This window comes from Aphelocoma coerulescens, chromosome 3 (genome assembly GCF_041296385.1).
Source record: "Aphelocoma coerulescens isolate FSJ_1873_10779 chromosome 3, UR_Acoe_1.0, whole genome shotgun sequence".
Lineage (NCBI taxonomy): Eukaryota > Metazoa > Chordata > Aves > Passeriformes > Corvidae > Aphelocoma > Aphelocoma coerulescens.
The window spans coordinates 109568722-109583645 of NC_091016.1; the positions used below are offsets into that span (position 1 = coordinate 109568722).

At 38.5% G+C, this 14924-nt stretch overlaps 1 protein-coding gene across 1 annotated transcript in view; it reads right to left on the minus strand.

The window, feature by feature from the left end:
• Window positions 1-14924, minus strand: part of LOC138108627 (uncharacterized) — a 91546-nt gene that overhangs the window by 54951 nt on the left and 21671 nt on the right. The window contains exon 4 of the mRNA XM_069011548.1: window positions 14454-14559. Within this exon, the coding sequence (XP_068867649.1) occupies window positions 14454-14559 (106 nt within the window). The remainder of the gene's footprint in view (window positions 1-14453; window positions 14560-14924) is intronic.

Sequence of the window (14924 nt, forward strand, 5' to 3'; positions counted from 1 at the left end):
CACATTTTTAAATTACAAATTTTTCACTTAATTTTTAAACTGAAATGTCAGTCTTCAAAAAAATTTTCTTTTAATATCCAAATGTTAAAAAAAACCCTATTTCTGCTTAATTTATACCTACTCACATGTTTAGCTTTTATTTCAAAAGGGATGCTAAAACATCCTGCTAACTGTTCACCGTGGTTTCCAGTGACACCTCTTATGCCAGTTCCCTCCTGAGTAAGAAAGGAGAAATCTCACACTATGAACCAAACCTTCATGACTAATTTTCCCATTCAGAGGCTCAAAGTCAAAACCCAGTTTTGCAACTTGTGTAAACCCACATTTAATTTTAAGCTCTGTTCCCACAGCATGTATTTAAAGTTTAAAATTTTGCTGAATGGTGATTGCCATAAGTACAGCTTCAATGCTCTGCTGAATCAAGTCAGAAATGGTGATTAAGTTGGAAAACTAATTTGTATCACAAGGAACATGAATACAATCTTAAAAGGTATCTAATTTTTAAGGTCAGATTGTAAGCTCTGATATACACTTTATATCTGTAACATCTCAGAAAATGTATAAACACATCTGCCAAACTGGGATGCACATCTGTGGCCACTCCTGGTTACTAGACAGGCTATCAGATTCACATCACACATGCATGTACATTTCCTGGCTCCCTTCAGTACATGACCTAGTTGAGCTTCCTATGTGGAAGGGTATGGTTGAAGATGCAAAGGTCATGAATCGCCCTCTTAATACTACACACCCTGCCCACAGACAGCAGGCGTAAGCATCTCTGGAACATTCTGTGCTTGCAGTCATTGCAGCAGACATTTTGAAACAGTTTGTGCAAGCCAACACCTACCAGAAATTAAAACCACAACATTAGAATAAATTCTAAGTGTCCAGGACATTCCCTTCATCAGCTACAGAACACAAAAAACTCTCCTGTGATTTTACCTCAGTGCCATACCCATTGGCTTAATGAGATTATACAGCAAGCAAACCACATCAAGGCTGGACTCAAGATTTGTAGGGAGGAATTCAACTTGTCAGCTCCACAATAGGAAAAAGTGTTCATCAGCTTTGCAGGAGACCTTTGTATATATCACAATGCCTCCTACATCACTGAGCAAGTCTCTCCCATCCCCTACCGCATGTATATAAAATATACGCTGCCTCCCATCCTCTGAGCGCAATTTGAGGAGCAAAATCATCTTGCCTTCTGTCAACCCCAACTGGGCAATGAAAACTGTTATTACCTCACTCCTCACTTGCCTCCTCAGAGAGCAGTGTTCAGATTTCTTTTCTCTGTGATACTACATCAGTCACCAGCCTTCAACCTTTGCTAGGTCTATTACACATCATTCTGTTAATATGTTCACAAAAATTACTTTCCATCCCTAGTCAGAATTCAAAGCATATCAAGAAGTCCTATAAAAGGAATAGAGCCATCAGACATCACGTCATTCTGAAACAACCCCAAAAAAACAAGTTAGCTTTTTAGAGGAGACAATAGGCTTTGAACTTGGTAATTACCAGCTATTGCTGATGACTCTACATAGGAAAAGCCACAACCTCCCCTGTTCATGGAGGCTGCAGATGTAAACCCTTCATTATCACTTCTGCTATATAAATGTTCTTTTTCTTTTTCATGTATTTAACCTTTATAATGGTAAAGAAACTCAATGTTTAAACCAGCTTTAATTATATATTTTCCTGAGTGTTGCAACAAGGTCCCTTGAGTAACTTACTTGTCTAAAAGGCAGAAAAGTTTGCACAAATGGGTTTTAAAACACTACTTCTGGCCCACAGAACTATTTCTCTCACAGTGCATAATAGACAAAGAAAGGACACAGTGTTTTTCCCACCAAAAAAAAAAAAAAAAAAAAACCAAAAACAAAAAAAAAAAACACGACCACAAGAAAAACACCAAAGATGGAAAGAGTTTTCAGGAATTCAGTCACAAAGCAAATTTTTGTAAATATTACAGCTGGCATTGCAGCCTGAGAGGACTACATAACAGGGGCAGGCCCATTTCAAGGCTTTGTATCTAAATTGACTCTAGTGTCCAGGACAGAGTAAGATTCATAAAACACAAATCCACCTTTACTCCTCTCCCACATAATGTGCTTTCTGTGATGCATTAGATTTACATGTAAAATGACTATATTTTTAAAGATATTTAAGCACTTTAATCTTCAAAAAACAGAAGGCCAAATACCTTTAAAAGTCTGGCCCATTATCAGCTGGAAAGAAATTGGTAAAAGCAATTTTAGCCACTTGTTTCTTTTCTCTGTTCATGATCAATATATCTTTTTCATATATTGGCCTAATTTAGACTACAAGGTCTACTGAGCAGGGAATATGTTTTTACATTTATAGAGTGCCCCATAAATTTATGGCACTAGATGTGTTTTTATAACAGTAAGTAAGGAAAAAAAATCAATTATTTCAGTGAAATGATACTTTTCTCACACAAGCAATTGATATTAATGCCTCCAGCAATAGCTGATGTTGCCTCTATCAACACCAGGACCTCTGAAAAATCCTGGAAATTTTGTGAATGTGTTTCCATAATGCATGCAGTTTGGACTCTTGGAAAGTAATAAAGCATTTCAATGCAAGATGTCTCTTGACTCCTTGCTTACATAAAGGCACTCTGCTTATGAGTGCAACTTCTTACTTTCACATGGCTAAATCATTAGTGAATCTCATGAGTTTTAACATCACCAAGTGCCAGGTGCTGCACCTGGGTCAGGGCAACCCCAGTAACAATCCAGGCTGGGGAATGAACAGATCCAGAGCAGCCCTGCGGAGAAGAACTTGGGGTTGCTGGTGGATGAGAGGCTGGACATGACCTGGCAATGTGTCCTTGCAGTCCAGAAAGCCAAACATGTCCTGGGATGCATCCAAAGCAGTGAGGGCAGCAGGTGAGGGAGGGGATTCTGCCCCTCTGCTCTGCTCTGGTGAGACCACACCTGCAGTGCTGCATCCAGCTCTGGGGTCCCCAGCACAGGAAAGACATGGACCTGTTGGAGTAAGTCCAGATACAGGCCACCAAGATGACTAGAGGGATGAAGCACCTCTGCTATGATGAAAGGCTTTAAGAAATGGGTTTGTTCAGCATGGAAGAGACAAGGGTTAGGGATGACCTAATTGTAACATTACAGTACCCGAAGAGAGCCTACAAGAAAAATGGAGAGGGACTTTTACAAGGACATGTAGTGACAGAACAAGAGTGAATTCCTTCAAATGGAAAAAAAAAAAAGTCAGTTTAGATGAGATCTGAGGAAGGGATTCTTTACTGTGAGGGTGGTTGAGGTACTGTAACAGGTTGCCTAGGAAAGTTGTGGATGCCCCATTCCTGGAAGTGTTCCAGGTCAGGTTGGATGGGGCTCTGAGCAACCTGGTCTAGTAAAAGGTGTCCCTGCCCATGGTAGGCAGGTTGGAACTAGATGATCTTTAAGGTCGCTTCCAATCCAGGCCATTCTACAATTCCATGATAAGGCCATCACATCAAATGGTCAGGATATGCATAAGCGCAACACATGCACCTTTTGTTTCACTATAAACTTATTTGAAAACTTATATAACTGCTGTTCCTACATTTATGTAGGTCTTTCGTTCTCTCAGCTTTTTAAAGTGTTTCTCTGGCCCACATTGCAGGATACACAGTGCGGTTTTATGCATATAGCATAGGCTCTAGTGGCATGCATGTAAAATGAATGCAAAATATGCAGCCAAGATAAACTCTGGCAGATCCAGAAAGCAGAGCTGAAGAAATCACTTTGCTCATTACCTTTAAAATCTCTTCCATTTGATAATTATATAACCAATAGAGGGAGAAAAGCACTTTTCCTTGCCAGACGTGCATTTTCATGTAATTGAGCAGAACTTCACAGGATGCCTACTCTCTATTTGAATCCTTAGGAATTAATTGTTTTATTCAGCCATTTCCATAGGACAAGGCCACTAAATAACAAGACCCATCAACATTTAGAATTAAGGAAAAATACAGATAACATAGAAACAGGCAGGGCTTTTGGTGGCATAAAAAGATACCTCTAGCTAGCTAACAGGAATAGCCAATGTATTCCTGACCCTAAGTGCAAAGATTTTAACAGCTGGTCTCACAAAATAGATCCCATGATTAATACATTTGAAACAAACCTGAGCTGCTAGATTAGGGCACTCTGTTCAGCAGTGGGAGCATTCGTTAAATTGCACATCAGATACCCATTGTCTGAGCGTGGTCCTGATAGTCACATTGTAAAGCTGATTCTCTAATATTCTTGGGATGCAATGTACTGCATTTTTTTCATCATTTCCTCTACATGTAAACTGATCTCCTGCGTTGAAGCAGTACTATTTAAAACAAAAGGGTTTGATTTATAGCCAGTCCCCAGTCTCATAAATCACACCTGCAGTGTGGTGCTCTGAGCTCCCTGTGTTCTGCCAGCATTTACGTTTTATAAATGATTTGGGTTTACCTCCCATTGTGATGGAGACTAATACAATTGCATTCTACTCTCCCAGCATTCACTCTTGCTGTTGCTCATTATTCCCACTGGGAATTCAGACCTAGTTTTCGCAAGCTTGTCAGAGGGGAGGGGAGTGGAGGTGGTGTGGGGTTTTTTTTAAATTAAAGAATGTTGAATTAAAAATTTATGTTTGCATTCTGTAGCTTTTTCTATCACTAGACATACAGTGCAGTGGATTTTTTTCCTCCCTATTGACTTTGCTTATATTTAGGCTCCCATTTGCTAAGCTAATGATTTGGAACTTAAGCAGGACAGCAGCTTGAAATGTTCAATATGCAGAGTATTTGACCTTCACAGTAACCCAGGTATGTACATCAGCCTTTCTAAAAACTGCATAAGGAGGTTAAATTATCATTTTAAAATAAATAAATAAAGAAAGAATAATGACTTTAGTTCCCCAAAAGACTAAGTGCAAAGGTTTTATGTCTAACTCTCAGAATCTACTGAAATGCCAAAAAGATGCTTATATAATGTTTTGCAATTATATTTGAAGCTCTCAACCATATAACAGTTCTAGTTGGTTAAGCATGGTTCAGACACTTGAAGATAACAAAGCTTGCTCCTTAGAGCTGACAGCCTTAAGTCTTGATGCAAGGAATTATTCCTAAGTCATAGCATCATTTAAGTGAGATTGATGGGATTTGTGCACATGCCTTGATTTTCTCTGTACCAAAACAATCAATGGTTCAATTTTTTCAATTAATGACTATCATCACTGCCATTTTTTTGTTAAATATTGCTACTACTATACCTATAACTAGCAGAAAACCAATTGTAGCTTGAGATTGGTAAAAGCCACAAATCTAAGTTACACTTCTGTCACAGATAAACAGTACAACTTAGGTTCTGTTCTGGAACCCAGTCTTCTGAGCATTTAAATTGCAGACCGTTATTTGATGAGTTGAAAAATTTAGACTTGAGATTTGAAAGGTTGCAGTACATGTCAATGTATGCTGAGATCAGGCTCAGACCTAAAAGTTGCAAAAATATTTCTGAAATTAATAGTAGTTATTCAAAAGCTACTCCCTTTCCAACATGTTGAAATGTTCAGATGTTGACTGGAATAAGTAGACCTGTTCCAGTTCTATGAAGGATTCAGCTAAACACTACTATTTTCAAAGCAGATTAAGTGAAACCAAAAGACACTTTGATTCCTGAATTACACATTCACAAATGCATGAATGTCCACACATGCATTTATGCAGGAACAGCTTTTGTGCTTTAAATGCAAACTTTACTTTCATCCAAATTAACTTCCAAAAGAAGGCAGCAAGCCTTGAATTATTGTGCCCATTGTCTGAAAATTCATATTAAAGTATTTGTATGAAAAGTACGATACTGAAGTTCATAGTGTGGGCATAAAGATAATCAGTTGTAACAATTCTTGCTAGGTAACAGCTAGCCTAATTTTTAGAACCTGTTTTGCTTTTATATAGCAACTGCTTGTGTAAAAAACAGTGATCCTGACAACTGCTTCCAAAATAGAAGTTAGTGAATTCACACATTCTGAACAACTGCTTTAATTCTCTAGCAGTTCAAAATTATTCTTTATTCTGGATCAATTACTGAGAAATAAACACCAAGTTTTTATTGCCAAAATTTGTTACCTGAAGTTTAAATTTCTTAGATTTATAATCAAAATAGGATAAACCTATGAGAAGTAATAGTAACTCTGCAAATACTGTCCATTTGATATTTTATCTTACTGCAGGACAAGGTAGCAAAAACACTGCATGAGCCTACCCCCTCACTGCAATTATTGTTTGATCCACAGGTTAGTTTTACCATCACATTTAATTACAGTAAAATTGAATCATGTAAATCCTGGTACACATGCATAAGGTTAAATTGCATGCTGCTTGTGCATGTAATTCCATACACTGAAACAAGTCCTCTATTATGATTTGTTTTATGAAGCATTTTCATACATATATTCAGAAAAGAGGTCCAGGATCAGGAGCTTCATTCTGAAGTAGCTTCACATGCTCATGTCCACTGAAATATTAGAGAATTTAATTGCAGGTTTGGTCCATCATTATTGTTTGTCCATTTGATCCAACTGTATGTGAGGTTGCATAGTCACGACATTTAACATATCCTTGTACATTTGTTTCAAACAATCCTAAAATTCCAATGTTTCTTCCTGAAGGCAATGTCTTTATACAAGGTCCTATCAAAAATAAACCTGCCATAAAAATGTTTATGTAAAAGAAGAGGGTTTGGTTGAATACATAAAACCTGCTCCTCCATCAAAGTAATCATTTGAGTTAACTTTGAAGCCTGATTTAAATATTAGGAAGTATGAAAAATTTATTGCAGTCTTTACACAAAGCAAAAAGGCATTAAATGTGCCCCAATGTCTTCAATGAATGAAACTCATTTCAGTAAATGTAGATATGTTTCAGTTAATGGCTTTTTTTATAATGTGAAGCAGCAATTACAAGCTATATCTGGAACTCTGATAAATTCATCCAATCACCTCTCAGATATTGGCACAATCAATTTAAAGGAAATTACTAAACTTAGGTTTCCTAAACTTGCATTTGCACACACAACAGCAGTAGCTGAAAATGTGCAGTTTGATTTGCATACACAGCTTTGACTTCTTCACAGACATTTCCGAAGACAGGTATCTAGAATTTTGCTGGAAATTTGCCCTCCTGTGATTCCTGCGATACTAGGATTCTTGACATAGTCCATCCATCTGTTTTCTGAGTTAATCCTTATATAATAAAAAGTCTTGCAATCCACTATGCTATTGGAATCCAAATGTCTGTTCCAAATGCTCCTGTAATAGAACTGATATTTTGAAAATACATTTAAATATCCAGACCTAGCAGAAGAGGACTGCCTATTTCCACTTCTGCAACTCATTTACCCCTGGGAGAAATCATAAAGAAAATTTAACCAAGAAACTTGCCAAATAAATATCTGATAGCTCCATTAATATACAATAATAATCAATAAAGAAGGCTTTCCTGGCAGTGAATAACTAGCTGGAGGAACCATTAACTGTGAGAAATTTCCAATGCAGAGTGCAATCTGATCCTGAAAATACTTATTCATGTTATCAATCCTTATTCTTACAAAATAATCCTGATTTGGGTGAGCCAGATGTAACATCCTGTTTAAGTATCATAACATACCTATTGTTCCCTAGGTACATTAATAAAGTACCATATTTAGACCATTTGTTAAGTTCTGCAAATACTAGTTATAAAATTACTTTAAAAGAAAAAAAAAAAAAAAAAAAAAAAAAAACAGTTTCTTTCTTAAGAGCTTCTCAAAGTTGAGTTCTACGTTACCATGGATACACTGCATTGGTCCTATAATGGTCTTGCTTCAGCACAGTAAGCAGCAAGGAAACAAGACTAACTCCCAACATTTCCATCAGCTTAGAGCACCTTCATTAGCTAAGTGCTGCTCCAGTGCTGCCCAGTGGAACACACCTTTTTATATCTTTTTCATTCAGAGAAAGAACTAATTCTTGGTCAAGACCTGCAGTTGATCTCAGCATAAAAAGTATGCAGCTGTATAATTTCTCCCTAGTACACCCCAGGCATGTTTCTCTGGCTGGTTCACACAGTGCCAGGTGGTTGCAAATTACTTATCATTATCCCAGATCATTTGTACAGCACTAAGTATCATCACTGACCTCCCCCCCCAGAAATATGAAGTTTTCGGTTTATACACAGAACCCTGTTTTCTAGAAGAATTCTTAGAATGATGGAATCGTTATCAAAGTAAATAACAACTAAATACCTCTGCTCCAAAAGAAATTAGTTCTTCTGAGATGTTGCATGAATCCCATCTTAGACAACTGTACATGTGAGGAATAATTCTCTGATGGCTATAGGTTGTTCCGCTTTCTTGTTCTTTGGTGAAGATAATCATTATGGTCCCAGGATAAGTCTCAAAGACATTTTTAAGGAGATTGGCAAAGAGAGAGAGCAATCTTGGAAGAAAAGAAGCTATTAAAAAAACATAATTTTCTTTAGATGCAAAGGAGGAAGAGAAGGGTCACTAGTGGAATACACAGGTTTTCATCTCTATATCAATACTTCACATATGGCCAAGGTAGTCAATGATCAGAAGTGGTGAGTCTGCAAATGCTGCAAAACATCCAAGAGGCAGAAATTATTAACAGCAGTATCAGAGGTGAGGGAAAATAGGGTTAAATTAATATTAGCTTTCAAAATAACATGAAAACATCTCAAGACAGAATACAGTTAAGAGAAATCCTATCTTCTGGATGAGGTGAACTAGTGATCTAACAGCTGTTTTCTACAAGATGTTTTCAGATGAGTAATAGGTCCATTGCTGCACTCAGGACAAATTTTCCTTGGACTAACTTCTATGATTGCTGCTGGTCTTTCTAACATTCATCAAGACTCCCCTCTCATCTGCTTCATAAAAAATTCACCATCTATTTCGCTAGGTTCAGAATGGCCAGCACAGTCCATCATAAAGTTCTTTTTAATTAAAATATTATTATTAGGCTTAATATTTTAAAAATCATTAATAAATTCCTACTTTAAGGTAGCCCAAGTGATGCTGCATCTAAATGACTGTAAAGCTAGCCTGTGCATCCTGTACCACCATCAACACCACTGGTTTTGCTGTTTACTGTCTTCTTGCAAGTTTCATGTAGCCTCTTCAGCCTTGTGGCTATTGTCACTCAGACCAGTATGCTGGATTTTGATACTGCCTGGGCTTTCAGGATGCTCTGCAGAACAAATCACCACCACGGCCAATATCTGGGGAGCTGTGACATTGCTAGATGTGAACTTGGTTCAGTGACTCCATTAGCCCCATCGATACACATCCCATGGCCACGTGAACAGCTATGTGATGTTGCAGCAGTCATTTCAGAAGAATCATTGACTGACTTACTGCACAGGAACAGAACTGACAATTAAATGAACTAACAGCTTCAGTTTACTTGTCATGATCAATCCAAGCTACAATATAGTCATGCAGGGAAAAGTTAGGAGCAGCATGACCAAGTCTGAACCACAGCTCCCATTTTGTGACACATCTTCCAATACAGAGTTTTTCTGTCAAGGGCAAGTAAAGCATCTTAAAAATCATTTTCATTGGTTAATTTTAAAGGTGCTCTTTCTGATGCAAGGAAAAATATTTTGGCCAAGAAAAGTATGGAACAATTAAGTGAAGCAGCTGCTGAGTGGGTTGAGGATAATTTGCCCTGAGCAGGGAAACCTCCTGCATCTGAGACAGAGTCTACTGAGTACTTGTATAACCCATACCTGGGTCTGAGTCTTTGCTGTCGCACATAACCAGTATTTAAATCTGTGCAAAGACTGTGAAACATGGTCACTCTGAGCAGATTTTTACAGCCACTTCACAGCCCCACAGAGCAGGACAGTGGAAAGCTGGTCCCCAAAGCCAGCACTACAGACATTACATGCAATAAAACTTATATTTATAGTATATTTTTCCATGCTCCTCCTAATCCACTTTTTTTTCCTTCATCCTGGATACAGGAATGGTTTATTTACTTTTCATATCCCTATCCTGTCTGAAAAAGGTACATCACTCTTTAAAATTGATAAAAAACTAAGTCACACTGAAGTGGTTTTGTAAAACTTATCCAAGTTCTTCAGTACAATTGACATGTTTTCCTTTTAACATAGATATGGCAGAGAAGACTCCCTGGAGACTCCACAGTTATTTTCAGTAGCAACTAGAGCCCATCCCAAACATAACTTCCAATCTGTCATCCCTCCTTGAACACTGAAAAGAACATCTTCCTCTCACAATGTACTGAAACCAAATCTGTATAACAAAACCACTTCCAACACTCCAATACCACCTGAAATATTTTCTTAGATATGTATCCCAATGCCACAATTTATCCCATGTAAATCAAGTCAGAAGGATTGTGCACTGCCTTTTTTCAAAATCTACCAGCATGGGAAGTTCCACTGGGAGATACACATTTCTGCCAGGGGCAGCATATAGCATATTGGAATTTAAAAGAATCACTAATGAGGAGAGGATGCACGCAGAGGAAAACAGATTTAACGCACACTAGAAATTTTGGGGAATCCTCCCAAAAAAAATTAATTTTTAATATAAAATGCGAACTCAGTAGTAGTTCTATGTAACAGCAAAAGTCAAAAGTAAAAACAGAAAGAATTTACACCTTTTTTTGACCAGTGACTCATATTTTTACAAGCAAGTAATTAAGAGAATTCCCCAGCCTTGGTCTTTTAAACTATTGATATAGATATAGGATCTCTCCATTTTTCGTGAAGCTATGGTTATTATGGAATAAATAGCTTTGATTTTATGACAGTAACTGTCTGTACATATTCTCATGAAAGTCTTAAACTTCAACAAAAAAGTTTGGAGGCTGTTTTCATGGTGTTCTTATTACTTCTTCTAGGACTGCAAGATTACTCTAAAGAAAAGAAAACAATTGAGATGCATTGTTTGATTGCAATCACTCATTCAAGCAAATGCATCATTTACAGAACATGTTCACATTTCTCATGCTCCAAGTTTATGTAACAGTGTGCTCTCTCTTTCCAAAAATTTGCATGCAAGGTCTGAAAACTTTTTCTCCTACTAGGAACAAAATAATCCTATCCACATACATATTAGAACCTTTTTAATGTCTTTTCAAAAGGAGATGGGTCTTGGGATAAAACACAATACATGAAAGGCCTGAAGACTGCATACAATTATCATGTGAAACACGAGACATGATGGTCTGACAGCACAGCCAGCCTTTAAGCATTACTATACATCTGCAATACAACCTGTCTTCAGTCCCACAGCACAGCTGTAGTCCCAGGAGGGCATTCCCTGAGCCCATAGCACCAGGCTGGTTACTGGCTCTGACATCCCTGGCACCAGCCCTCGCACAGTTCCTCCTGTCTCAGCCCCTCATCTGAGTGCATTGTGTCCCAGTGCCAGTGCCAGGGGCTGGGCAGCCACAGTACCCAGCACAGAGGCACCTGGAATGGAAAAGGGGACCTGAAGCTTAACTTACCCTGACAGAAAACAGAGACAATTAAAACCAGCGATACCATGCGTGTGCATCTACAGAATTCATGGCAAAGGAAGAGAAGTGCCGTGCTATCCTGCTATCTCTGCTCAAAAGAGCACTTCTACCAACTCTGTTTGGATTGTATCAGTCAAAAAGTAACAAAGACATAGTAATTTGTTGTCTTAAGATATTTCTCAGTTTCATGGCACATGCATTCAAAAGATAACACCTTTGGTTTCTTATTACTATGAATGCACTAAGCACAGCATCAAAAGTATTCCTGAAACCATTTTGTTTATCTTCTGGCATTGAATTTGATATGACTAGAAACAATTCAAAATTTGTTAAAATAATTTTTAAGCCAAATATTATCATCATCGAAGCTCATGCAAGGGCTCATGTCCATGCACTGGAAAAGTAAGAATATCATATTATATTTGTCATGATTATTGATAGTAAAACATTTTAGGACAGGCTGTAAGAACAATTGAGTGGTAAGGAATGGTTGTACTATTAAATTTCATCATTGGCCCAGTGTACTTAAGACAGCAAGTACACAATCTCTTTCTGCTTTTTAAAATATTATTTATATGGATTTAGCTGTCCTCTGTTAAATAATGTCATATAACCACTGACCCAAAAAAGCAATTGATCAGTTGAACAACATAGGAAGGTCTATCATCTGTATGCAACATTGCAGACTTTTTGAAGTTTGAGTACCTAAAGTGCCATTCAGAAAAATTTGTCTCCAAAGGAAATTAATTGGGATTACTTTAGCTGCCTCATTCTAGGATTGCAGCCTAATACCAAATTTTGCCTGATCTCTTCCTATTGCTCAGTGAGGTCAGACAGGAGGTGCAAGGGGACAGGTAATGCATTCAGTATTGACTTCTTGAGCTACAGTTTATCATCAGTTTTATTTCAATGGGAGTAGTGACCAAACAGAAGACACAACTTGGTGTGTGACCAGCTCAAGAGACAGCTCAACCTCTGTCAACTAAACATAAAGTAGAATATTAAGAACAAATTTTGCAAGGACCAGCTGATACAGGCTTTGTTGCAAACTGCTGTGAGGTGTACATCCCCAGTGTTCACACTACCAGCCATTTACTAGTGTTCATCCTACCTCCTGGAATCTTCACACTTCCTCCTAGAAGAGGCAGCCTCAATACCACCATTCCTCCTGCACACTCAAAAGCTACACCACCAAGAATCAAAACAGCTCTCTGGCCTATTCTGTGCTGAAGGAACTGATAGTTTCTTAAATGGGGCACACAACCAGCTGCTAACACCAAAAGCAACATTCTCAAAACCAAGACTGGGTAACAGATTTTGTTCAATGCCTATATGTCTTTGAATAACAAGATGTCAGCAGCCCTGATCAAGCAGCCACAGAATCAGTCATAGAATGGTTGGCATTAGAAAGGACCTCTGGGAGGTCATCTGACCCAACCACCTTGCTTTAGAAGGGCTACATGAAGCAAGTTGCCAGGACCATGTCAAGATGGCTTTTGAAAACCTCCAAGGATGGAGGCTTCATAGCCTTCCTGGGCAACCTGTGAGTGACCACACACTCACCATGTAAAAGTGTTTCCTAATGTTCTGATAGCACCTTCTGTGCTCCAATTTGTGCCTGTTTGAGCCCATGGCCTGCTAGAAAGATGGAAGAGAAAAACTACCTGGAGTACTAGGCAGAGTTGGAAGACAGGAAGGCTTTGCTAAATGAGAAGACTTTAAACATATCTATGCACAATTATAGGCTTCATACACATAAGGACCAGTTTTTCACTCCTTTAGTGGTCCTGTTATGAGGTTTGTGATACAGATTCTGTGACAAGTTCCACTTGCACCCTTTATGCTCTTCTGTCTCTATCAGAAGATCAGCCTTGATGCCTTATCAGGCCTCCTAGACACAGAGACTGGACAGGAGTAAAGGAATAAAATAGGTGTTTATTTGAAAGGCCTTCAAAGGTGCCCCCTGGGGAGCCACAGGCTATTGCCAAGATGGACCCCAAGATGGACGACAGGTCACGAGTTCTTCACACTTTTATAGGTTTGGTTCATTTGCATATCAGGGTTAATTCTCCAATTAAAGCTTCAGTTCAATGATGAAATTTCCCCTCCACTTGCCCCCCCTTAGAAGCTCTTTGGCTTATACTTTTTGGGCCTAGGAAGGTCTGGGTGACCTTGGAGTGCAGGCTTAGAGAGGTTTTGTTATGTCTACCTAGCACAAGTGAGCAGAAATTAGCAAGCTACAAGAAACCTCAGAGTTACACTCTAAGCAGTACAGAATCAGAAAAATATAAAAGTTAAAACCTAGGCATCAGCCTCACTCTGTAGTGATGGACACACAAAATAAATTACAGTGAGACTTCTGGAAACTGTCATCTGGAAAGGGCCAAGAAGTCTGATTTTCTTCATTGCAGAAGCTTTGGGCAGGAGCTGGAATCCTTGTTATGTGCTGTGGGGTTTTTTTCTGGTGAAATATTAGTTTAATGTTTTTGAAAAGATTTTGCCTTTTTTGTGGGCATATCATCAAAGCATATTAGTTTAATACTTGCTATCATTCATTTACTGGAGAAAAATCATTAAACACGTCACTTCAAAACTGCGTGACATAATATGAAATTGAAATGACCTTTATTTTGGCACAGTACTGCACTGAGTTAGAGTATTATGAAGTCCCAAGTGTTGCCTGTTTACAAATGCCAGACAGGCTACTACTATGGCTCTAATGTGCTCAGAGATTGAGCAGCCTATGAGCAACTGTAACTAACTGAAAATAGTGAATTAGATGTGGGGGAAGATTCACAGCTTACCAGTAGGAAAAGCCACTACTTCAAGACAATGGTTTTATTTATGTTGGAAGTTTGACCAAATAGAAGTGGAAATTTTGACCAAGTACTCACTTTTGTTAGAGGCTGTTTCAGTGTTTGGCCTCCTATCATGCAATCCATAAACTTGCATCTTGGGTCTAGGATACTTCTTCCCTTCCATATGGTTCTCGCACCAAGTCTGTAAGAGTGACAGCTGAATGTGTCACAGTCATGCTTAACTTCAAGCACAAAGGTGTCTAACTCTAAGTCTTAAAAATGCACATGACTGCATCATAAAAAGCCACAGGCTGCAACACAGATCTTCAAAGCGCTGCCGGGGAGTGCACAGATGTGTACGTCAACCCTCTGCACCCACTGCGCCATTCTCAGGACTCAGGATAGTCAAACAAGAGTCAGATTACCACTCATTTCCTGAGGTTGTTCAACAGCTTTGGACAGCATCTGATGGATGCTGTGGATCACTAATATTCTGTCCCCTGGACCTTTTAACACACATTCAGCCATCCCCCTCTCACATCAGGGGACTTCTCCTGAAGAGGTACA